Raw genomic sequence first — 27,103 nt, 5'->3', positions numbered from 1 at the left:
AGACCAAAAAAGCATACATACTTTATGGTTTCATTTATTTAAAATTCTAGAAAATGCAGGACCTCTCAAGGGGCTCAGTGGTAAAGAATTTGCCTGCCAATGAAGGAGCCACAGGAGATGTGGGTTTGATCCCTGGGTCAGAAATATCCCCTGGGGGGAGGGCATGGCAACCTACTCCAGTATTCTTGCCTGGGAAATCCCACGGACAGAGGAGCCTGCGGGGCTACAATGGACTGTAGCACCAGGGTCGCAAAGAGTCAGATAAGACTGAGCACACACAGCAACCACAAGATGCAAATCAATGTACTGTGACAGAAAGTCAATCGGTGACTTCCCTGGATCAAAAGAGAGGAACTGAGTAAATTTTTGCAGGTGATGGACAGGGTCAGTACCTTGAGTGTGTTGATGAATTCATATACATATACCTATGTTAAATTTGTATACTTCAAGTACAATTTATTTTATATCAACTATACCTCAATAAAACATTTAAGGAAATTTGTAGAGTACAGTTAAAAGAGTGTTCAGATGGAGAAGGAAATGGCAACCCACTCCAGCACTCTTGCCTGGATAATCTCATGGACAGAGAAGCCTGATAGGTTACAGTCCATGGGGTCGCAAAGGGTTGGACATGACTGAGTGACTTCACTTTTAGAAAAAAAAAAAAGAAAAAAAAATAAAAGAGTGTTCAGAAAGACATTTACAGCTTTTTATGCTATTCTGGAAAACAAAGGTTTAAAATAAAGAAGCTTCCAATTTAAGAAGCTAGAAAAAGAAGATGAAAGTAAAACCAAACTAAGAATAGGCAGAAATCAATGCAATAGAAATGAAACAAAACAACAGAGAAAACTAACAAAGCCAACACTGGTTTTTTGAAAATAACAAAATTGATAAATTGCTATTTAGACTGAGAAAAATAGAATATAAGTTACCATTATTAGCAATGAAAAGGAAATTATTACTCTGTGCCACAATACTCACAGATGTTGAAGAGGCAATAGGAGCCTATTAAGAACAACTTTATACCAAAAATTTGATAAATGAAAAGGACACACTCCTTAAAAGCAACATATAAAAATGGACCCAAGATAAAATATGAATAGCCCTACATGTATTAAAGAAGCTAAATTTGTTATCAAATCTTTACACAAAGAAAACTCCAAGTTCACATAGTTTCAGCAGTGAATTCTAGCAAATATTAAGCACACAGAGACTAAGATATAAAATCAGAATATCAACTTATTAACATATAAGAAGAAATAATTATTATAAGTAGTTCAATAGATACTAGATACTATCTGTCTAGAATGATGCAGAAGAGATATAAGCACTGGGAAAGCAACTGGGCTCAACTTCTCAAGCCTGTTTCAATTCCAACAGTTTAATTCTAAGAGCCTACAGTAAAAGGTGATAAAAACATTTCCTATAACTGTGGCATCAAGCTATTCAAACAGGACCATACTGCAGTCTTTTCTGCCTTTCCCCTCTGACTTTCAGAATAACTTTAGAAAACATACCTCAACTCAGGGATCAAAAGTGTTGGCTACCCAGACTGTCCTTTAAGATTTAGTAGGTCTGCAAAAATTAGACTTGAAAGTCTTTGCTTTAACATACCATGACATTAATACTCTGGAATTTACTCCAGATGTATGATGTAGCTTGCTAAATGTGATCCAATTTTAACTCCTGGTATGCTCTTTCTGAAAAGAGAGAAAATAGATTTTCAAAGTAAAGTAGATATTTAAGCTTTTAAAAAATGACCTCATAAAAGGATCTGCAGACTTTTTAAAACAAGCCAAGAACTAGATGTGGTGCTGGACAATTTATCTGAGAAAGCTATTCTCTGGAGATTAAATCAGAGTGTTTGAAGTGGCAACAGAAATGGTCTAGAATCACTTACAAAAGGTCTTATTTCTCATTTAACAGGATTCCTTCTGGAAATGCCTCAGGCAATGCAGCTTAAAAGACACTTCAAATTCAGGTGTGTAGACACTGTATCTGGGGATATGGATGATATACTATGCCAAGGCCTTAATAATGCCACACTTTTGTGATCTTTGTTAATAAAATGATTCCCAACATAGAGAAGCAAACTGAAGTTAAATAGCAATAGGATTATCTTATCGCATTGCTTTTTTAAAAACCAGCCCTGATTTTTCTGATTACCAAAGGAATACATGTTCATAGATGGAAATTAAGAAATACAAGAGTGAAATAAAGCAAATAAAAATGACATGACAACCACACAGCAATAACTACTATTAACATTTGGAATCATACTGTTTTGTGATCTTTTCATGTAACATCCTGAGAATGTTTATTCCACCATGTCAATATTCTTTGACAACATGCTTCTTCATGGCTATAAAGCAGTCCATTCATTACATAGATATACCATAACTAATTTAACCAAGTATCAGGAGGCTATTGGGACATTGTTTTCAATTTTTTAAAATTATTTTTAAAATGCTGTCCTAGACATCCTTGTGTAACACTTGGCACACACTCTTCATGTGTTGCTTTCACTGCACAGATTCCTTTACGTTCCTGCTTCTAAGGATGTGTGAGCGTGTGTGCTCAGTTGCTCAGTCGTATCTGACTCTGTGTGACCCCATGGACTGTAGCCTGCCAGGCTCCTTTGTCCATGGGATTCTCCAGGCAAGAATACTGGAGTGTGTTGCCATGCCCTCCTTCAGGGGATCTTCCCAGCCCAAGGATTGAACCCATGTTTCCTGCGTCTCCAGCACTGCAGGCTGATTCTTTACCCACTGAGCCACCTGGGAAGGGTGTACACATTTATAAATATAAACTGCCAGTTTTCCTCTTGAGAAGCAGATAAGATCCACAAACCTTTTTATTATATTTCTAAAATCCAAAAAGCTCTGAATTCAAAAGTTATTCTTTTTAAAAACTTTTGGCACCAAAAATTATCTGACATCAAAACCTGACCTGAAGTGAAGCTATTTATGGTCTTTATCTCCCCCGTAAGGATTTGATTATGGGATGCTGCCCTAGGCCCCACTGGGAATGTAATATAACAAACAACATAAGCACCATTTATTACTTTTCTTTAGTACTTTAAAGATGCCATTTTCTTGTCTTCCAGCCTCCCATTCCCACCGCCTTTATAGGAGAAGTCAGTTATTGTATTATTGTCTTATCTTTGGCTGCTTTTAAGATTTCCTCTTTATCTTTGGTTTTAGCAGTTTGACAATGATGTGTCTGAGTGTGGTTTTCTTTGTACTTATCCCACCAGCAGTTTGCTAAGTTTTGGACATATGGGTTAATGTTTTTCATCAAATGTAGGAAATTTTCAGTTCCACCCCCCTACTTATCTCTCCTTGCTTTTGAGAATGCCAGTGAGATACATACATACATATATATATATATATAAGACCTTCTGATATCATTTCACAGGTTACCAAGTACTCTTTACTTATTTTTAATCTTTTAGTCTCTGTGCTTCTGTTAAGATGATTTCTATTGAACTGTCTCCAAGTTATAGATAACATTTGCTAAAAACGCTGCTGATAGCTAATGAAATTTTCATCTCAGCTTTTTTAGCTCTAGAATTTACATTTGGCTTTATTTTATAGTTTCCATTTATCTGCTAAGATTTCCCTATGTATTCAACCACTGTGCTAATCTTTTCCTCTAAATCCTTTAACTGATTTGTAATTTCTATTTTAAAGTCTTTGACTGCTAATTCAAATATCTAGGTCATCCACAGATCTACTACCACTGATGCTTTTTCTTTTGATTTTAGGTTACCTTTTCCTTTTCCAACTGATCGTATGAGTTTGGACTTTGATTTTGTGAGGAAGGATTTATTTCACTTTTGCCCTTAGTCTTAGTATGGCATTTAGTCCTAAGGCGTGGTCCTTCTACTGTTTCAATACAAAATCTGAAGTGTTTATCAATCCCTCAAATTTGTCAAAGCTTGCACTCAAATTAAGCACTGCTGATGCAGCTGCTGCTATCTCTGCTCAGTGCTTTATGCCTCCTGATGCTACTTTCTGTCTGGTTTCTTGAAGCACTGTTTGTATATGTGCAACTTGGGAACTCACAAAAAGAGTTTGGGGATCCCTCTTTCCTGGCTCCCTTCTTTCTGAGATGTCCTCTCTCAATTTACAACTGATCTGGTAGTCCTGAACTCTTGTTTCCTCATCTCAATAACAATACTACTTTCTTAAGCTCTTTTCCTCCAGTTCCCCAAGGCAAAATGAGATAAGCTCTAAAGGGAAAAAGGCTAGTCAAGCAGAGCTTTAGTTTGCATCCCTCTTTTTAAGCTGTTTGTTCCTACAGTTTCTGCCTCCTTCTGGTTGCTCTCCAAACAATACTTTGTCTATATAATTGCTACTGGCAGACAGAAGAGTTGTCCAATACAGGCCCTTTTTGGAACTGGGACTCTGTGTTACATTTCTGAGAAACCTGTATGGGGGTCACGAGGCAACAGTTAGGACCCTGTGTGGGAACAACTGATTGATTCAAGACTGAGGAAGGAGTACAACAGGGCTGTCTGCTGTCACCCCATTTGTTTAACCTATACGCTGAACACATCATGAGAACTGCCAGGCTGCATGAGTTACAAGCAAGAATCAAGACAGGCAGGAGAAGCATCAGAGTGGATGATACCACTCTAATGGCTGAAAGCAAAGAGGAACTAAAGAGCCTCTTGACGGTGAAAGAGGAGAGTGAAAAAGCCAGCTTAAAACTAAATAAAAAACTAAGATCATGGCATCCAGCCCCATTACTACATCGCAAATAGAAGGGGAAAGGTGTAAGTAGTGATAGATTTCCTCTTCTTGGGCTCCAAAATCACTGCAGATGGTAACTGAAGCCATGAAATCAGAAGACAATTGCTTCTGGGCAGGAAAGCAATGACAAACCTAGACAGTGTGTTGAAAAGCAGAGACATTACTCTGCCAACAGAGGTCCATATAGTCAAGGCTATGGTCTTCCCAGTGGTCATGTACGGTTGTGAGACCTGGACCATAAAGAAGGCAGAATGCCAAATGAATAGACGCCTTTGAACTGTGGTGCTGGAGAAGACTCCTGAAAGTCCCTTGGACAGCAAGGGGATCAAACCAGTCAATCTTAAGGGAGATCAACCTGAATATTCACTGGAAGGAACTGATGCTGAAGCTGAATCTCCAGTATTCTGGTCATCTGATGCAAATAGATGACTCACTGGAAAAGTCCCTGATGCTGGGAAAGATTGAGGGCAGAAGGAGAAGAGGGCATCAGAGGATGAGATGGCTGGACAGCATCACCTACACAATGAACATGAACTTGGGCAAACTCTGGGAAATGGTGAGGGACGTGGAGGCCTGGTGTGTGGTAGTCCCTGGGGCTGTAGTCGGGCACCACTGGGTGACTGAACAACATTACATTTCTACAAACATTTTTTCTGTACTATCCCTGCCCCTACTTCTTCCAGAACTCCAGTGACATTTATATTTTGCCAGTTCAAGCCGCTCCATAATTCATAGTTATCTGTTTCTTTTCAGTGTATATTTGATTCAGGATAGTTTCTACAGTTATAAGGTCAAGTTCACTAATTATTCTGCAATGCTCATTATGCTGTTAATTTCATCTCGTGTGTTCTTCATCTCCTACATTGAAGGTTTAATCTCCAGATGTTTGATTGGCTCTTCATAACTTCCACCTCTCTAAAATGTTCAATCTTTCCTCTAGCTTCTTCAACATATGGAATACAATTATAATAGCTGTTCTTGTCTACTAATCCTAGCATATGTGCCATTTCTGGGTCTGTTTCAATGGACTGTTTTCTTAAGACAATTTTTTAATAGTTTTAGGTTCATAGCAAAACTGAGAGGAACGTACGGAGAAACTACATATATGCTATACTCCCACAGATACACAGTTTCCCCTATTATCAACATCTCCCACCAGACTGGTGCATCTGTTGTAACTGGTGACATGTTACATGTACACATTATCACCATCCAAAGTCCACAGTTTACATTAGGGCTCACTCTTGGCACTGCATATTCTATGGATTTAAACAAAAATGTAACGGCACATATCCATATTTACAGTATCATATAGAGTATTTTCACTGCCCTAAAAATTCTCTGTTCCATTTATTCATCCTTCCCTCTCTTCTCCCCGCTAGCAAACACTGATTTTTTTTTTTACTGTCTCCGTAGTCTTGCCTTTTCCAGAATGTCATGTAATTGAATTTTTTATCCTTTTTATGACTTGTATTTTCCTGCTTTCTTGCATGCCTTGTAATTTTTTATCAAATGCCAGGCACTGTGAATTCTACTTTGTTCAGTTAGATATTTTTGTAATCCTTAACATGTTACTGAACTTTGCTCTGTGATGTTGTTAACATACACGGAAATAATTTGATTGCTTTAGATTCTGCTTTTAAGTTTTGTTAGGTGGGATCAAAACAGCAGTTAATCTAGGGTTAAATTTCCCCCAAAATACTGGAGTCAAAACCTTACTTAGTACTCTCAGTGCTGCCCTGTGAGTTCTTATGCTTTCCAGGTTTGCAATATTTCTGGCTCTAAATGAATCTGAGGCACTGCTACCCCTAATATTTTGGGTACTTCTTTTTCTGGCCTTGAGTCATTTCCCCACACACTAATGGGTCAGTATTCAATGCAAGGTTGCCTTCTACAGATCTCCAGAGCCCTCTGTGTGGCACTCTTCCATCCAGTAGTCTTCCTTGGACTCCCTGCTCTGTCTCAACTCAGAGACACTGATGAACTTCGCCTTGGTTCTCCCTCCCTGTGCAATGGCTTGGAAACTTTCCTCCAGGAGTATGTTGGGGGTAACGCGAGGATTTATATAATTTGTTTACTGTCTCTCAGGGGTCATTATCCTCCACTGCTTGAGCTCCAATGTCTTGAGAATCATTGCTTTATATATTTTGACCATTTCCTCCCCCAAAAGATTCCTAGTGAAATGGAAGTCTCTGTATTACCATTCTTAAAAAAAAACAACAAAAAAATTGTGAATTCTGAGACATGTCTGGCTAAAAGAATTTGGATAAGAGACTGTGGACTTGTACAAATATGCTTTCCCACTAGTCTGTCTCCTCACATCCCTATCATAAATCCATTAGTATTTTTAATATATGCCAGTTTAATATGTATTTTTAAAAATTTGAAAGTTTAACACATTTTAAAAAGTGGTATCATATTGCTGTTTTAACTAGTACTGCTTTGATCATTGGTAAAGTTGAACATTTTTTCACATTTTATTGGACAACAAAACTTTTTATGCCATTTGCCTATATTTCCAGTAAAGCTTTAGTTCTATGTAAAGACTGGAAACACTTTTTTTTGGTACTATTGTCTTCCTTTTCAAGCTTTTTCTGGATCAAAGGAAAGTGAAAAAATTTATAGAACCTTAAGAATCTGACTGTTATGCTGCTCTGGCAAAGAGGTGAAGACTTGGATGGTAATAGTGGTGTGGCTGTCTACACATTTTCCACAATCACAATCAATGGGTAGTATCAATTCCCTTGTTTTAAACTCTTCTTACTCTTACTGTAAGAATATAAACTAAACTTTTTACCAGAATCTTACAAGTTAATAAGGGTTTGGCCCTCCCTACCTCTTAAACTTCATTCTTTGCCATGTTCCCCTTTATCACTATGTTCCAGACTGATCTTTTTCAGTTTCTTGAACAAGTTACTTCCTCCTCTGTTCCTTTGTGCCTGCTGTTATCTTTTGCTTTGAATGTTCTTCCAGGGCTGGACCCTTCTTATCTCTGCAGATAGATATTTTCTGACCACCCAATCCAAAGTAGGTTTTCCTTCTGTTCTTCCTGTAACATTCTTTTCCCTCATAGTACTCATGTACCTATCACAATTTGAATTATATGTTTGATAGTTTGTTTACTTTTGTCTAGCTCTCTTATTAGATGGTAAGCTACCTGAAGTTGGGAATTATTTTCTTGCTGCTGTTCACCAATGCATATTTGGTACCAAGAATAGTACTTGGCCCAAAGTAGGCATACATTCCAGCAAGACAAGAGATGACGCCATACATGGACATCACCAGATGGTCAATACTGAAATCAGAATGATTATATCCTTTGCAGCCAAAGAGGGAGAAGCTCTACACAGTCAGCAAAACCAAGACAGGGAGCTGACTGCAGCTCAGATCATGAACTCCTTATTGCCAAATTCAGACTGAAATTGATGAACGTAGGGAAAACCACTAGGCCATTCAGGTGTGACTTACTCAAATCCCATATGATTATACAATGGAGGTAACAAATAGGTTTAAGGGACTGTATCTGATAAAGTGCCTGAAGAACTTTCAGTTCAGTTCAGTCGCTCAGTGGTGTCTGACTCTGCAACCCCATGGACTGCAGCACGCCAGGCCTCGCTGTCCATCACCAACTCATGTCCATTGAGTCAGTGATGCCATCCAACCATCTTATCCTCTGTCATTCCCTTCTCCTCCTACCTTCAATCTTTCCCAGCATCAGGGTCTTTTCCAGTGAATCAGTTCTTCGCATCAGGTGGCCAAAGTATTGGGGAGTTTCAGCTTCAACATCAGTCCTTCCAATGAATATTCAGGACTGATTTCCTTTAGGATGGACTGGTTGGATATTCTTACAGTCCAAGGGACTCTCAAGAGTCTTCTCCAACACCACAGTTCAAAAGCATCAATTCTTCGGCACTCAGCTTTCTTCATATCCAACTCTCACATCCATACATGACCACTGGAAAAACCATAGCCTTGACTAGATGGACCTTAGTTGGCAAAGTAATATCTCTGCTTTTTAATATGCTGTCTAGGTTGGTCATAACTTTCCTTCCAAGAAGTAAGTGTCTTTTAATTTCATGGCTGCAGTCGCCATCTGCAGTGATTTTTGGAGCCCAAGAAAATAAAGCCTGCTACTGTTTCCACTGTGTCCCCATCTATTTGCCATGAAGTGATGGGACCAGATGCCATGATCTTAGTTTTCTGAATGTTGAGCTTTAAGCCAACTTTTTCACTCTCCTCTTTCACTTTCATCAAGAGGCTCTTTAGTTCTTCTTCACTTTCTGCCCTAAGGGCAGTGTCATCTGCATATCTGAGGTTATTGATATTTCTCCCAGCAATCTTGATTCCAGCTTGTGCTTCACCCAGCCCAGGGCTTCCCATGATGTACTCTGCACATAAATTAAATACGCAGGGTGACAATATACAGCCTTGATGCACTCCTTTCCCAATTTGGAACCACTCTGTTGTTCCACGTACAGTTCTAACTGTTGCTTCCTGACCTGCATACAGATTTCTCAAGAGACAGGTCAGGTGGTCTGGTATTCCCATCTCTTGAAGAATTTTCCACAGTTTATTGTGATCCACACAGTCAAAGGCTTTGGCATAGTCAATAAATCAGAAGTAGATGTTTTTTTGGAACTCTCTTGCTTTTTTGATGATCCAGCAGATGTTGGCAATTTTATCTCTGGTTCCTCTGCCTTTTCTAAATCCAGCTTGAACATATGCAAGTTCACAGTTCATATATTGCTGAAGCCTGAGTGGTGTCTGTGTGGTGCTGGAGCGACCGAGAGGAAATACCCCATATCCAAGGTCAGGAGCGGCGGCCGAGAGGAGATACCCCATGTCCAAGGTCAGGAGCAGTTGCCAAGAGGAGATACCCCACGTCCAAGGTAAGGAGCAGCAGCTGCACTTTGCTGGAGCAGCCGTGAAGAGATACCCCATGTCCAAGGTAAGAGAAACCCCACTAAGATGGTAGGCACTCAGAGAGGGCATCAGAGGGCAGACAGACTGAAACCACAATCACAAAAAACTAGCCAATCTGATCATAGGGACCACAGTCTTGTCTAACTCAATGAAACTAAGCCATGCCGTGTAGGGCCACCCAAGATGAATGGTCATGGTGGAGAGTTCTGACAAAATGTGGTCCACTGGAGAAGGGAATGGCAAACCACTTCAGTATTCTTGCCTTTTGAGAACCCCATGAACAGTATGAAAAGGCAAAAAGATAGGACACTGAAAGATGAACTCCCCAGGTGGGTAGGTGCCCAATATGCTACTTAAGAACTATGGATGGAGGGTTGTAACACTATACAGGAAGTGGTGACCAAAACCATCCCCAAGAAAAAGGGATTCAACAAGGCAAAATGGTTGTCTGAGGAGGCCTTACAAACAGCTGAGAAAAGAGGAGAAGTGAAAGGCAAAGGAGAAAAGGAAAGATATACCCATCTAAATGCAGAATTCCAAAGAATAGCAAGGAGAGATAAGAAAGCCTTCTTAAGTGACCAACGCAAAGATATACAGGAAAACAATAGAATGGAAAAAACTAGAGATCTCGTCAACAAAATTAGAGATACCATGGGAACATTTCAAGCAAAGATGGACAAAATAAAGGACAGAAATGGTATGGATCTAACAGAACCAGAAGATATTTAAAAGAGGTGGCAAGAATACACAGAATTGTACAAAAAAGGTCTCAATAACCCAGATAATCAAGATGGTGTGGTCACTGACCTAGAGCCAGACATCCTCAAGTGTGAAATCAAGTAGGCCTTAGGAAGCATTACTACAAACAAAGCTAGTGGAGGTGATGGAATTTCAGATAAGCGATTTCAAGTCCTAAAAGATGATGCTGTGAAAGTGCAGCACTCCATGGCGGCCACAGGACTGGAAGAGGTCAGTTTTCATTCCAACTCCACCATGCCGAAGCATGTTCAAACTACCACACAACTGTGCTCATTTCACATACTAGGAAGGTAATGTTCAAAATCCTTCAAGCTAGGATTCAAAGTATGTGAACCAAGAACTTCCAGATGTAGAAGCTGGATTTGGAAAAGGCAGACAAATCAGAGATCAAATTGCCAACATTTGCTGGATCACAGAAAAAGCAATGGAATTCCAGAAAAACATCTACTTTTGCTTCATTGGCTATGCTAAAGCCTTTGACTGTGTGGATCACAACAAACTGTGGAAAATTCTTCAAGAAATGGGAATACCAGACCACCTTACATACCTCCTGAGAAACCTGTATGCAGGTCAAGAAGCAACAATTAGAACCAGACATAGAACAACAGACTGGTTCAAAATTGAGAAAGTAGTGTATCAAGGCTGTATATTGTCACCCTGCTTATTTAACTTATATGTAGAGTACATCATGGGAAATGCTGGGTTGGATGAAGATCAAGCTGGAATCAAGACTGCTGGAAGACGTATCAATAACTTCAGATAAGCAGATGACATCTTATGGCACAAAGTGAAGAGGAAGTAAATATCCTTTTGATGAAGGTGAAAGAGGAGAGTGAAAAAGTTGGTTTAAAACTCAACGTTAAAAAAACTAAGATCATGGCATCCAGTCTTACCACTTTATGGCAAATAGAAAGGGAAACAATGGGAAACAATGACAAACTATTTTCTTGGGCTCCAAAATCACTGCAGATGGTGATTTCAGCCATGAAATAAAAGATGCTTGCTCCTTGGACGAAAAGCTATGACCAATCTAGGCAGCATATTAAAAGCACAGACATCATTTTGCCAACAAAGGTCCATCCAGTCAAAGCTTTGGTTTTTCCAGTAGTCATGTATGGATGTGAGAGATGGAGCATAAAGAAGGCTGAGTGCCGAACAATTGATACTTCTGAACTATGGCACTGGAGAAGACTCTTAAGAGTCCCTTGGACAGCAAGGAAATCAACCCTGAATACTCCTTGGAAGAACTGATGCTGAAGCTGAAGCTCTAATACTCTGGGCACCTTATGCAAAGAACTGACTCACTGGAAAAGACCCTGATGCTAGGAAAGATTGAGGGCAAGAGAAGATGGGGGCAACAGAGGATGAGATAGTTGGACTGCATCACTGACTCAATGGACATGAGTTTGAGCAAACTCCAGGAGATAGTGAAGGACAGGGAAGCCTGGCATGCTGTAGTCCATGGGGTCACAAAGAGCAAGACACAACTGAGCAAGTGAATAACAATAACAAAATATACATCATATATTAGCTGAAGTAATGAATCACTTAATACTAGTTTATAATAACGAGAATACTGGAAAATGAACATAAGTCTCCTCAAAAAGATGCATTTATGTTAGGATTATTTATCACCCCTCTGCACTTCTGAGACATATTAATATTCATTTCACTTTTAAGTTTAATTTAGAAGGTACTCTTTTGAGAAATGCTTCTATCTTCAAAATTCATTTTTTAGAATTTCGTTTGAATCTAACATAACAGGGAGCTAACATTCTGTGAAAACAGAGAAATGAAAACAGGGCCTTAATACCAGTTTTCCTATTTCATTAAATAGCATGTAAAACAAATCTCCAATTTATAGTGGAATAAACAATGTACAATGGTTAACAGAAAATTATGACCAGTGAGCATTAATAAATGTCACTTACTGAATAATTTCTTCAAAGTTGTAAATACTTTCATCTGACATTATGCGTAGATTTATCCCCCCAAATCAAACATTTTCTTATACAATTCTAAAAACCAAGAAATAAAACCAACTCCAAGTACCAGGGAAAGTATCAGCTTATTTCTTTTCATTCTCTCCTTTTGCAATTGTTAAGGATGACTAGGCATCTATATGTTTATTTTCAATCCCCTTCTTCTTTGGATATTTATCTCTTACCAAAAAAACAAAAAACTCTGACATTTGTCTGCTGTATCTGGTCATTTACTGATAAGGGATGATATATCCAAATCTGAAAAAGATATCAAGCTACACATAGTAAGACTTTCTAATGAGTCTCCAAATGCTCTCGTTTTTTAAAAAATTTATTATTTTTAAAATTAATTTATTTTTTACTGAAGGATAATCGCTTTATAGAATTTAGCTGTTTTCTGTCAAACCTCAACATGAATCAGCCATAGGTATACATACATCTCCTCCCTTTTGAAATTCCTTCCCATTCCCCTCCCCACCCCACCCCAGCCCTCTAGGTTGATACAAAGCCCCTGTTTGAGTTTCCTGAGACATACAGCAAATTCCTGCTGGCTATCTACTTTACATATGGTAATGTAAGTTTCCATGTTACTCTCTCCATATATCTCACCCTCTCCTCCCCTCTCACAATGTCCATAAGTCTATTCTCTATGTCTGTTTCTCCACTGCTGCCCTGTAAATGAATTCTTCAGTGTCATTTTTCTAGATTTCGTATGCATGCACTAGAATACAGTATTTATATTTCTCCTTCTGACTTACTTCACTCTGTACAATAGACTCTAGGTTCATCCAACTCATTCGAACCGACTCACATGCATTCCTTTTTATGGCTGAGTAATATTCCATTGTGTATACATACCATCACTTCTTTATCCATTCATCTATCAATGGATATCTAGGTTGCTCCCATGTTCTAGCTATTGTAAATAGTACTGCAATGAACAGTGGGATACATCTGTCTTTTTCAGTTTTGGTTTCCTCCTAGGTATATGCCTTGGAGAAGGAAATGGCAACCCACTCCAGTATTCTTGCCTGGAGAATCCCAGGGACAGAGAAGCCTGGTGGGCTGCCATCTATGATGTCGCACAGAGTCGGACATGACTAAAGCAACTTAGCAGCAGCAGCAGCGGATATATGCCTAGGAGTGGGATTGCTGGGTCATATGGTGGTTTTATTCCTAGTTTTTTTAAGGACTCTCCACACTGTCTTCCATAGTGGCTGTATCAATTTACATTCCCACCAAGAGTGCAAGAGCATTCCCTTTTCTCCACACCCTTTCCAGAATTTATTGTTTGTAGACATTCTGATGACAGCCATTCCGACTGGTGTGAGGTGATATCTCATTGGAGTTTTGATTTGCATTTCTCTAATAATGAGTAATGTTGAGCATCTTTTCATGTGTCTGTTAGCCATCTGTATGTCTTCTTTGGAGACAACGTCTATTTAGGTCTTTTTCCCACTTTTGGATTGGGTTTTTTTTTCTGGCATTGAGTTGTATGAGCTGCTTGTATATTTTGGAAATTAATTACTTGTTAGTTGTTTCATTTGCTATTATTTTCTGCCGTTCTGAGGGCTGTCTTTTCACCTTGTTTGTAGTTTCCTTTGCTGTGCAAGAGCTTTTCAGTTTAATTAGGTCCCACTTGTTTACTTTTGCTATTTCCACTACTCTAGGAGGTGGGTTATAGAGGATCTTGCTTTGATTTATGTCCTTGAGTATTCTGCCTATGTTGTCCTCTAAGAGTTTTATAGTTTCTGGTCTTAGATTTAGGTCTTTAATCTGTTTTGAGTTTATCTTTGTGTATGGTGTTAGGAAGTGTTCTAATTTCATTCTTTTACATGTAGCTGTCCAGTTTTCCCAGCACCATTTATTGAAGAGGCTGTCTTTGCACCATTGTATATTCTTGCCTTCTTGGTCAAAAATAAGGTACCCACAGGTGCATGGGTTTATTTCTGGGCTGTCTTGCTCCATTGGTCTACACTTCTGTTTCTCTGGCAGTACCACACTGTCTTGATGACTGTAGCTCTGTAGGATAATCTGAAGTCAGGAAGGTTGATTCCTCCAGCTCCATTCTTCCTTCTTAAGATTGCTTTGGTTATTCAGGGTCTTTTGTGTTTCCATATGAATTGTGAATTTTTTTTTTCCTAGTTCTGTGAAAAATGCCATTGGTGATTTGATAGGGATCGCACTGAATCTGTAGATTGCATTTGTTAGTATAGTCATTTTCACAATATTGAGTCTTCCTACCCAGGCATATGGAATATCTTTCCATCTGTTTATGTCATCTTTGATTTATTTCATCAGTGTCTTATAATTTTCTGTGTACAGTTCTTTTGTCTCCTTAGATACGTTTATTCCTAGATATTCTTTCTGTTGCAATGGTGAATGGGATTGATTCCCTAATTTCTCTGATTTTTCATTGTTAGTATATAGAAATGCAAGTGATTTCTGTGTACTGATTCTGTATCCTGAAATTTTGCTAAATTCACTGATTAGCTCTAGTAATTTTCGGATACTATCTTTAGTGTTTTCTATGTTCAGTATCATGTCATCTGCAGACAGTGAGAGCTTTTCTTCTTCTTTTCCAATCTGTATTCCTTTGATTTCTTTTTCTTCTTTGATTGCTGTAGCTAGGACTTCCAGAACTATATTGAATACTAGTGGTGAAAGTGGACACCCTTGTATTGTTCCTATCTTAGGGGGAATGCTTTCAGTTTTTCACCATTAAGAATGTTTGCTATAGGCTTAACATATATGGCCTTTACTATGCTGAGGTAGGTTCCTTCTATGCCCATTTTTTGAAGAGTTTTAATCATAAATGGGTGCTGAATTTTGTTAAAGTTGTTTTCCTGCATCTATTGAGATTATCATATGGCTTTTAATCTTTCAATTTGTTAATATGGTGCATCATATTGACTGATTTGCATATATTGAAGAATCCTTGCATCCCTGGAATAAACCCTACTTGATCATGGTGTATAAGCTTTTTGATGTGTTGCTGAATTCTATTTGCTAAAATTTTGTTGAGGATTTTTGCATCTATGTTCATCAGTGATATTGGCCTGTAATTTTCTTTTTCGTGTGTGCTCTCAGTTTTTTAAGTTTTAACAGGAATAACAATTGGAGTATTTCCGGCACATAGTAATGTGTTAGCTATGGCCAGCTCTCAAGAGCTTTCAGCACTGTCAATTAATGGTTAAAACTAAAATCTAGTAAATTTTTCATTATATTTCTCTGAATTGATATTAAGCTGCCTGCTGGCCAAGAATTATTATTTTTAAAATGAATAACAGTAAGTTAATTTCTTCTAATGCTAATCAGTGCCAATGAAGGTGGTTATTTGCTACTATAAATTTAATAAAAGAATCATCTAAGATAAAAGCAGGATGAGTATTTCAGTTGAAATTAGTTTCTCAAACATATTTTATCTGTGAGTAATATATAGAGAACGCAAAATGGAAAATTCAACTTGCAAGGTCTATTCTTTGGACCTATATCCTAATTGACTACTGTAAACCTAAGGGGAGAGGGAGTGGTAATGAGGGAAGAAAGAAAGAATTCTGAGTCATTTCTGTTACATTTCCTCGCAAAGAATAAAAAACTTGTTCCAGAGGAAAGCAGACTTTCTGGGAAAATAAATCCAATCATGCCTGTGTAGAACTGTTGCGAGAAGACTGACATGTCAGAGTTATGGCTTATATATATTGATCAGTTGTGAAAAACAGAAATGAAAGTAAGAGAGGCAAGGAAAAAGATTTTATCCAAGAAAACCACAGGTCTGAGGGTTACTTGTACCCTGTTGAGTAAGAGTCAGTAACTGAAGAAGTAAAAAGTCAATCATCTCAAGTCTTGGAAAAGGATGAAATAAAAACCTATTTGACAGAAGGATCATATTACAAAGGCAGTGAAAAGTTTCAAATGTATTCAGTGATTTATGGAGGACAGAAAGCAACAGGTGGAAGCTGACTAGCAATCTCAGCTTGATTTTGGAGTCACTGGGACACATACCTCTGTTTCTCTCCATGCACAGATTAGGAACTTAATAACAAAGGGTGACAGATTTTTGAAGGAAATTAAAAAGAGCAAAGTAAAACTCTCATGAAATTAAGCTTAATAAAAACCATCATGTATAGAACTAGTATCTTCATTTAAAATTTTCTTACAATTAAAAATGTGAATGGTTCATACAATGGTAAGAAATCTGAAGTTAGCACAGTCAACATAGCATGATTGTACTTTAAAAAAGAAAGGCAATGCCAAAGAATGTTCAAGCTACCACACAATTGCACTCATCTCACATGCTAGCAAAGTAATGCTCAAAATTCTCCAAGCCAGGGTTCAACAATGCATGAACCGTGAACTTCCAGATGTTCAAGCTGGATTTAGAAAAGGCAGAGGAACCAGAGATCAAATTGCCAACATTCATTGGGATCATCGAAAAAGCAAGAGAGTTCCAGAAAGACATCTACTTCTGCTTTATTGACTATGCCAAAGCCTTTGACTGTGTGGAGCACAACAAACTGTGGAAAATTCTTAAAATGATGGGAATACCAGACAACCTTACCTACCTCCTGAGAAATCTGTATGCAGGTCAGGAAGCAACAGTTAGAACTGGACATGGAACAACAGACTGGTTCCAAATTGGGAAAGGAATATGTCAGGGCTGTATATTGTCACCCTGCTTATTTAATGTATGTGCAGAGTACATCATGCGAAATGCCAGGCTGCATGAAGCATAAGGTGGAATCAAGACTGCCGGGAGAATTATCAATAACCTCAGATATGCAGATGACACCACCCTTATGGCAGAAAGTGAAGAAGAACTAAAGAGCCTCTTGAAAGTGAAAGAGGAGAGTGAAAAAGTTGGCTTAAAGCTCAACATTCAGAAAACTAAGATCATGGCATCTGGTCCCATCACTTCATGGCAAATAAAAGGGAAACAACGGAAACAGTGAGAGACTTTATTTTCTTGGGCTCCAAAATCACTGCAGATGGTGACTGCAGCCATGAAATTAAAAGGCACTTGCTCCTTGGAAGAAAAGCTATGACCAACCTAGCATATTAAAAAGCAGAGATATTACTTTGCCAACTAAGGTCCATCTAGTCAAGGCTATGGTTTTTCCAGTGGTCATGTATGGATGTGAGAGTTGGTTATGAAGAAAGCTGAGTGCCGAAGAATTGATGCTTTTGAACTGTGGTGCTGGAGAAGACTCCTGAGAGTCCCATGGACTGCAAGAAGATCCACCTAGTCAATCCTAACGGAAATCAATTCTGAACATTCATTGGAAGGACTGATGCTGAAGCTGAAATTCCAGTCCTCTGGCCACCTGATGCAAACAACTGACTCATTGGGAAAGACCCTGATGCTGGGCAAGATTGAAGGTAGGAGGAGAAGGGAATGACAGAGGATGAGATGGTTGGATGGCGTCACCGACTTGATGGACATGAGTCTGACTGAGTAAGCTCTGGGAGTTGGGGATGGACAGGGAAGCCTGGCATCCTGCAGTCCATGGGGTTGCTAAATAGTTGGACATAACTGAGCAACTGAACTGAACATTAAAAATCACCTTTATTAGATTTCAATAAAGTAGAATACTAAAAATAGAACAGTCAGGAGGCAGGAAAACAGAGTGATGATGATTTACAAAACTTGATTTCAAATACTGGTCCTCCTTCTCTGAGCACAGTTCCTTCAGCTACAGTTGTTGTGAAGATTATCATGTTCACATCTAAAGCATATATTTGATAAATTTCATCTTCTCTTTCCTTGCATTACCAAGCCACTAGATCCTTTTACAAAATCTTACTAAGAAAATCAAAGGAGACAGACAGCTAGAAAATATAAGGAATCCAAAATAGTTCTCCTGCTATTTTCCTTTATTAATTAGGAAGCATCAAACAGATTTTCAAGAGGATGATCAGTAATCCCACTGGAGTTTCCTAAAGAAATGAAAAGGCTGAACTCATTTCTTCTGTCCTGCAGAATAGGATAGCCCCAGAAATAAAGCTTCCATTGACATACAGATCCAATTTCAAAATAATTTCCCTTCTCTCAGTGTTCTGAGAGCAGGCAAGAGGAAAGTCAAGGAAACAGATCACTTTCTTGTGTGAGGTGTGCAGATATGGGAACATGGCAACCAATGTAGTACAAATGTCTTCAAAATTCAACATCCATTCTTGGAACAAATTCTCAACAAAATGTGGAGTAAAAGGGAACATCCTAAACATGATACAAAGGTTACATACCAAAAGCCTACAGTTAACATTATATTGAATAATGAAAAATGAATACTTTCCCCTACAATCAGTAACAAGACAAGGATGTCTACTCTCACCATTGTTATTCAATTGTGTACTAGAGGCCAATGCAATAGGGCAAGAAAAAGAAATAACATTGGAAACAAATAAAACAGTCATTTGCATTTGACATGATTATGTAGATAATACCAAAAAATATACAGAAAAGTACTCATAAGTAAGCTTAGTAAGGCCACTGGTCACTAGATACAATGTCAATATGCAAAAATGAATTGTAGTTCTATATTTTAGAAATGAACAGTTAGAAATTGAAATATAAAACAGTAAAATATGTAATATCAAGTCATTAAATACTTAGAAATGAACCTTATAAAACATACGCAAGATTTATACACCAAAAACTACAAAACATTGATGAAATAAATCAAAGAAAATTTAAATAAATTGGAGCTATACCATGTTAATGGATTGGACTCAATATCATTAAGATGTCAACTCTCCCCCAATTTATCTACATAGTCAACACAATCCTAATAAAATCCCAGCATGAATATTTTTGGGAGAAACTAACAAGGTGATTTTTTAATTTACATGGAAAAGCAAGTAGAATAGCCAAATGTCAGAAAGAAGAACAACATTGAAGGCCTCACACAACCTGATATCCAGATTTATTATAAAGACACAGTCTTGGAGCAAGGATAGATATATAATGGAATAGAATAGAAAGTCTAGAAATAAACCCACATACACAAGGTCAATTGGTTTTTGATTAAGGTACAAAGGCAATTCAATGGATACCTTCATTCAAAAGAAAGAACTTCAATCTTTATCTCACCTGGTATTAAATAACTCCCAATGGATCAGTGGTTGCCAGGGGCTGGAGGATGAAAAGAGAGGCTGGCCACAAAGAGCTATGGGGGACTTTTGAGGGACGTGGTAATATTGCTCTGTCTTGATTGTAAAGGAGGTTGTCAAAACTTGCAGAAGTGAATTTACTGTTTGTAAATTATGTATTAAAATATATATCTGCACACATAACTATTTTTTTAAAAAGGAAAAAAGGCATATTTCAGCCTCTACGAAGGCTATCTACGAAGAAAGAAAAAGAATCTAATTGGTAATATGCAGGCAATAATATGCATTCAGTCACAATCTGTTTATGAACAGAATATATTTGAAAGAGGGAAAAAAACTGAAGTGCACTGAAATGCAAAGCCTTAGGTATCTATATAAATAAAGGTTCCCACATCTGTGTTTGAATTCAGCTTGGAAAGATGTTAGAAATCATAGGACTTGATTTTCCTTTCCTAGATGTGAACAAGGAAGCACTGGATGACTAATAAAATTTTCAATCCAGAAACATATTGAACATCTTCACCTGTATATCCAACAGACAGCTCTAACTCCAACAATGAATTCTCTTACTTTCAGGTATGTTCTTTGTTTATTGCTTTCTATCTCAGTAAATGGTACCACCATCCATTTGGTTGTTCAAATAAGAAATCTGGGTACTATCTTTGATTCTTTCCTCTGTCTTACCTCCCTCACCAACCAATTTAATTTTCACCAAGTCCTACTAATTCTACCTCTCAAATATAGGTTACCTGTTGTAAAGCAGAAAAGAATATAGAATTAAAAGTTGAGCATAACTGAATCTAGAAGGTGAAAGAGTGGTATAAGATGAAGCTAGTGAGGTAGGCAGGGACCATATTAATTATTTTGATGTTTGTACTCATCTCAAACACATCTTACACGTGGCTCTTTTCTCCATCCCAACTTCCACCATTTTAGTACAAGTTACTATTTCTTTCCACAAAATAGTTTCAATATTCTTGGGTCTCCCTACATCCACCTATTCTTGTTTTCCTTTCATTTTCTGTACTGCAGTTCTTTTAAAAGCACTATTCTTTAAAAAAAAAATACTATTTTGGTCATATCATATCATTCCTTCTTTAAAGCCCTTCAATGTCTTGTTTCTTTAGCACAAACATAAAAATAATTAGTATGGTCCCTGTTTACTTACTAATTTCATACAATATCATTCTTTCACCCTCTGGATCCAATCATACGCAATGTCTAGTTCCTGCAGAGATGCTTTGTTTATTCTATATACTGTTCCCTCTGCCTGGAATATTTCTCCTCCTGCCTATCCTTGTGCTTAAACTCGATCTTCTTTTTTTGCTTCAGGGGCAGCTAACTAACACTTTGAAGAAATCTTCCATGATATCTCATGTCTAGATCAGCTCTACTCATTATCTACTTTTATAGCACAGTTCATCTGTAAGTACTTGTGGTATAATAAAAAATATCATTCAGTCTTTGTCCCTGGTTCCTATCATATAGTTCCTAAAACTCTCAGACTCTCCTGAGTGATAGAGTGCCTTCTGAATGCTAATGAGATGACTGGTACTTGGGGACCCCTAGATAGTTTCAGGATGGCAGCTGGTCATCAGAAAGATCAAACCATGACTAGAGAGTTAGAACTTTCAGTTCTTCCTTCCCCATCCTTCTCCCATCCCCATATAGGAGGAGGGGAGAGGGGCTAGATATTGAGTCTAAGCACTAATGGCCAGTGATTTAATCAATCATGGTTAGGTAATAAAACTTCCAAAAAAAAAACCCCTAAATGTTGAGGTTCAAGGAGTTTCCAGGTCGGTGATCACACTGATTTCTGGGAAGGTGGTATGTCAAGATATGGCATGGACGCTCTGGGTACCTTTCCCCCCTTATCTTGCCCTATGCACCTTTTTCATATGGCTATTCCTAACTATCCTTTATAATAAACAGGTAAACATAAAGCATGTTCCCAAGTTCTGTGAGTTGTCCTACTGAATTATGAAACCTGGGGGAGTGGGTCATAGGAACCCCTAAATTTGTCAAGTCAGATAGAACAGTATGTAATCTGGTACCCCATTTGTAACTGGTGTCTGAAGGACGGACAGTATAAAGTCTGACACTAATTCCTGGTGGTCAGTGTGAGAACTGAATGGCATTACTGGGCATACAGTTGGAACTCAGAGAACTGACCAAATAGGTGTCAGAACTGATGATGGAAAAAACACCATGTGATTGGTGTCAGAAAGAACTGGAGAACACTTACTGGAAATCTGTTTATAATTTCATTGTCATACAAATTCCATAAGACAAATGTCTTGTTCCAGCATTTAACATAGTGCCTGGCAAATGGTTCTGTATTTACTGGATGAATATGGATACTAGTGGCTACCACTGGAGTGTAGAAACTCTGAACTATTATCTGGGAGAAGCTAGGTCAGAGTTTTTTCCCTGGGTTATCTTCTGACTTAATATTGAAAGCTCAATTGATTTAGCATAAGTTAGATGATTTAAACATAATTCTAAATCATCTTTGATTCCTCCTCATTTCTCCAATCTGAAATGTTGGATCACCTCAGAAGTCAATCCTTCTGTCTTTGATAATCTTCATAATCTTTCTTTTCTCTACACTCCATCTCCAATAAATGCTCCCTTCTAACCTTCCACATCTAAATAAATTGCAACTACAGACTGCCAGTTTCTCAAGCCAAAAACAGAGAGAAAAAAGCAATGGGTCCAACATTTCACTAAGTGATGTTAACGTCAACTATAGGATAGGGCAGCATAAAGGAAGGTGCAGGAAACAGAAACTAAATAAATCTGCTGAGGCCTGAAAAGACCTGAGAAAAAAATGAGGCCAGGTCTAAAAGACACTGCTAAGAAAAGACTCTCTGCATGAGTGAGAGGGATAGTCACTTAGTCGTGTCCTACTCTTGGCAACCCCATGGACTGTATCCTGCCAGGCTCCTCTGTCCATGGAATTCTCCAGGCAAGAATACTGGAGTGGGTTGCCATTTCCTACTCCACCTTGACATGAAAACAAGTTTTACCTGTGACGGGGTTATGCTTCCCTTTTTAACTTCAGATGAATTTTCACTCAACTTTCCTGCTTTGTTACTTGAGCTGCATTTGTAGCACGTCCATCTTGTTTGCCCTTCAATTTCTATTGTGCACTCTTTGCTTTGCAGACAGAATGAATGATATAAATGGCCACAGCTGCAAAATGAAGGTAACCAATTGACACTTTTCATTATCATAAAATCATAAACCTAAGTTGTATTAGACAGTATTTAAAAGTGAAAATTATTTCCAGTAAGCTGAAATGCACTGGTGGGTATACAGGTTAAGAAATAAGAAAAGAGATTTACTTGTTGCTTTCCTCTCTGTTTTAAAATCCAGACTCATGTATTTGTACACTTCAGTTGTGAGTATAACAGCACCACAGTTCTCTGACTACAAACCACCCAGGGGTGAGTTGAACTTCTGCTCACTTCTCAAACTATGAAACATTTTTAGACAGTTTGAACAACGTCAACTGGGGAAAATAATAATTATATAAGTCATTTGATAATAACATGAGTGGTATTTCTCATCAAATTCAAGAGTCATGATTTGATTTATAAGCATTCACAAAAATGTTAGTACTATACAATAAATTTAACATCATTACTATGAAGAAATTCTGTTAATTACATTAAGCTACCAAATAAACCTTCCAGAAGTAAGTGTTGAGCATAATTCTAAGTCATCTTCACTGATTCCTCCTCCTTTCTCCAACCTGAAACGTTGGACCACCTCAGAAGTCAGTCCTTTTCTCTCTTCGATAGTCTTTAAAATTTTCCTTTTCTCTATCCTCCCCCGTATATATAACATGCCCCAAACCAAATTCTTGATTTCCACCAAACCCCACCCTCAATGCACACTCTCTCATCCAACCTTCCACATCTAAATAAATAGTAACTAGAGCCTTCCAGTTTCTCAGGCCAAAAACTATTCTTTCTTTCATACCTCATATACAATCTATAAACAGATCTTGTCAGCTATACCTTCAGAATATATACAGAACCCCACCACTGCTTACTTCATTACAATCATCTTGGGCCATCTCTCACTTGGATTAGCCTAAATGGTCATTCCATTTTCACCCTTGATCTTCTGCAGTCCATTCTTACCACAGCAGTCAAAGTGATCCTTAATACACAGATTATATCGTGTCAACCCTATCCTCAAAACCATCCAATGGTTTTTTCATCTCAGAGTAAGAGTTTAACTCTTCATAATGATTTAGTTCCTACATGATTTGGCTGCTGAAGTCATCTCATCATTTTCTCTTCACTCTGCTCAGGCAATGCTAGCCTGCTCACTCACTACGAGAATGAGTATGCCAAGCACCTGCCTCATGGTTTCTGCACTTGCTGATCCTCTGTCTGGAGCACTCTACCCCGATATTGCATGGAAACTTCCCTTAAGTCTCTGCTGAAATGTCACTTAAGTTTCCTTAACAACTCTTCACAAATTACTAGTTCCCAAAGTTCTCTCTCCTCTATACCATATTTACTCATGGTAATTATTACATTTTTATTAATTAACTCATTTTTAACTGCCTGTCCATAATCATCTTAACAGTGGTGTTCTCCCTGACCACTCTTCATAAAATATCTTCCCCCACAGACACTCTACATCTCACTTAACATGCTTTATTTTTTTTCCCTGTTAGTTACTATCTGGCATTTTACTTGTCTATCTCTTTCACTAGAGTGTAAACTCTGAGAGCAAAACCTTTGTTTTGTTCATGTGGTACCCTATCCCTTCTAACAGTACCTGAAATATAGTGTGCTTGATAAATAGTTGTTGAATGAATGGGCTCTTTATGTGATAAGAAATACTTTCCCTTCTAATCACCAAATCTACCAATCTTTATCTGTAAAAACAGAAGCTAACACTTATACAGTGCTTACTGTATGTCAGTACGGTTTTAAGTGTCTTATGTAAATTATCTCATTTCATCTTCACAAAAACTCTAGCAAGTAGGTACCATTATTATCCCTCTTTACAAATAAAGAAACTAAGATGTAAAGAGATAAAATGATTTGTCAAAGTCTAATAGCTAGGAGAAGGAAATGGCAACCCACTCAGTACTCTTGCCTGGAAAATTCCCTGGATGGAGGAGCCTGGTAGGCTACAGTCCATGGGGTCGCAAAGAGTCGGACACGACTGAGCAACTTCACTGGGATAGCTAGGAAGTGGCAGAGTAAAGGTTTAAACTCAAGGTTTAAAGCCTGGCTCTAGAGTCCATCTTACATTGCTTCTATCTGTGTATTCTGGATGAGCTGTCTCCTCCTGAGATCAAACCTTCTACTTTTGCACTAGACTTCTTCTCTCTTTGCACTGTGGCTTTAAATATCATTTACATGCTGATGATTTCTAAATTTATATTTCCAGGACATATCTCTGACTAGAATAAGTGTCTACCTGACATTCCTACTTAAATGTTTAAAAGGCATCTCAAACTTAACATCTCCAAAACAAAACTCTTGATTTCCCCAGGTCCTCATGCCTGTTCCTTCTTATTTTAGAGGATGGTACCACATTCATTCAGTAGCTCGGGCTGAAGATGTTTTTCCCTGTCACTTCACATCTGATACATCAGCAAGTTAGCTCTTCTCTTAAAATATATTCCTAACCTTCACTCCTACCACTCTCATTCTGCGCAAATGTCACTTTCTTAGACATGTTTTTCCTCATTATGGTATCTTAAAATAGCATTCTCACCCTGAACACTTCTTTCCATCCCCTTACCCTGTGTGTTATTTCTCTCCATAGCTCTTATTACATTTATGACCTGACCACTCTAATACTCTTTCCCCCGACACCTATGCAGAAGATAAGATCTATGAGAACAGGAACTCTGCCTTGTTTTGTTCACTGCCAGAATGGCTGACTGGGGCTGTGTGTCTGCGTGTGCTCCTGCCTGGCAATACCATACATATACACACACATATGTACTACATCTCCTTCCCTCTCTTACCTAAAAACAATAATTTCATCAGCCATTTCTTGGCGTCTCTTGTACTGCTGCAAACAAATAGAGCAGTAATCCTGCTTGGGATTCAGTCCTCTGGTGACTGAAGCTCTCAGGTTACACAATGACCAATGGAGATCTTGGTTTAGAAGGCTAGTCGTCGTTTCCAGCAGGGTCTATGAATGACCAAAATAAAAAGAAATCAACAAAAAGTTGTTTATAAAGTGAAAGAGACAGAGGGGATCAGTGGAGAACTGCACTTGTTTCATTTTCAACCACAGCTGAATTGGAATATACTACAAAGGCATAGAATCAATCAAATAAACATCAAAGCACCTCAGACTTAAGTGGTTAACTTCAATGTACAAGTACTGATAAGTACTACATAAAGAGTCTCAAAATAATTATTAAAAGGCAGTCACTAGTTACTATGGAGAAATGAGTGCTCTGCCATTCTTGTGGCTTAATTCGGTACTGATGGTGTTCAGATGACTGGATTAACCCAAATCTATAATAAGCTCTCTTTGAATTTCTCAAAGTTCTAACAATTGTTTAAAAATACTGATTTTTTAAATACAAACTGCATCCATGGTAATATTCCACATTAACCTTTCACTGGAAAAGCTAATGGTCATTACTCATTTTTCATCTCCCTTGGGCAAGAGATCACATTTTCCAATCAGCACTTACAAGCCATTTGAATCTATTCAAGACTGTGACATCTGTCATTAAGTCACATAAAGATATTTCACAGCTATCACATTATGTCATTTAAGGTTCCCTGTATAAAGTATTGTTTCCTTACTACATCTAATTCTCAACATTCAGATATATTATTTTGATGTGCGCTTGGGTTCTTTTCTGTCAGTCCCAAAGGGGAGGATATACTGTGGATCCTCCTTGCTACACAGTCTTGTCCTTAAACTTTATCTATAATGCAGAACTTTTTGTTCTAATGGTCTATTTTAATTCTTTCCAATCAACTCCATCTTTTCTTCCTCTTACAAAGTTTGTAAAAACTTTCAGTTTTGCACTCAGCTTCCTTTTGTCATCACGGATTCTACCTGAAGGGGGATCAGCTGCCTTGTGCTATGCTTACTTAACAAAACTGCAGTTCTTACAACACCCTAAGGAAAGCTCTGTCACTCAATTTCTTTCTTTTTCTTGTAGTAAAAAAGCAGACATTGTATCTAACATGTCTAAATGGCACTTTTCCTTGGTGGCTTCATGAGTCACTTTGAAGTACATGAAGAAAAATCTGTACACCAAGCTGGCTCTTACTGAGAATTAATGCCACAGGCAGTTTTGGGTTAAGGAAAGACTAACGACCATTTCTGGTTAGTGGTGATAAACTGTTTCAGAATGTTTAAAAGAACACTAATTTTATTCTGCCATTTTTCTGTACTCATGCTGACCCTTCCTTTTTTGAGTTATACCTTTATATTCCATTATTTTCCAAGAAAGTTTCTTATATTTTTCATTTGGAAAACAAGATATATGTCCCACTGCCCATGAATCAAAAGAATAAAAGCTGCAATTACACATTCCAGAATATATGTGTATATGTATAC

The 27,103-nt window shown here is 38.0% G+C and overlaps 1 protein-coding gene across 4 annotated transcripts in view; it reads right to left on the bottom strand.

Annotated features, from left to right (window-relative positions):
- Positions 1-27,103, bottom strand: part of VPS8 (VPS8 subunit of CORVET complex) — a 288,453-nt gene that overhangs the window by 46,348 nt on the left and 215,002 nt on the right. For all 4 annotated transcript variants that reach the window (XM_061166734.1, XM_061166737.1, XM_061166735.1 and 1 more), the window contains 2 exons: positions 25,539-25,708; positions 22,561-22,726 (listed from right to left, as the gene is read on the bottom strand). In XM_061166734.1, the coding sequence (XP_061022717.1) occupies positions 22,561-22,726; positions 25,539-25,708 (336 nt within the window). The remainder of the gene's footprint in view (positions 1-22,560; positions 22,727-25,538; positions 25,709-27,103) is intronic.

This window comes from Dama dama, chromosome 19 (assembly GCF_033118175.1).
Source record: "Dama dama isolate Ldn47 chromosome 19, ASM3311817v1, whole genome shotgun sequence".
NCBI lineage: Eukaryota > Metazoa > Chordata > Mammalia > Artiodactyla > Cervidae > Dama > Dama dama.
The sequence above is the reverse complement of the archived record's forward strand: the minus strand, read 5'-3'. Positions and strand labels throughout refer to the sequence as shown.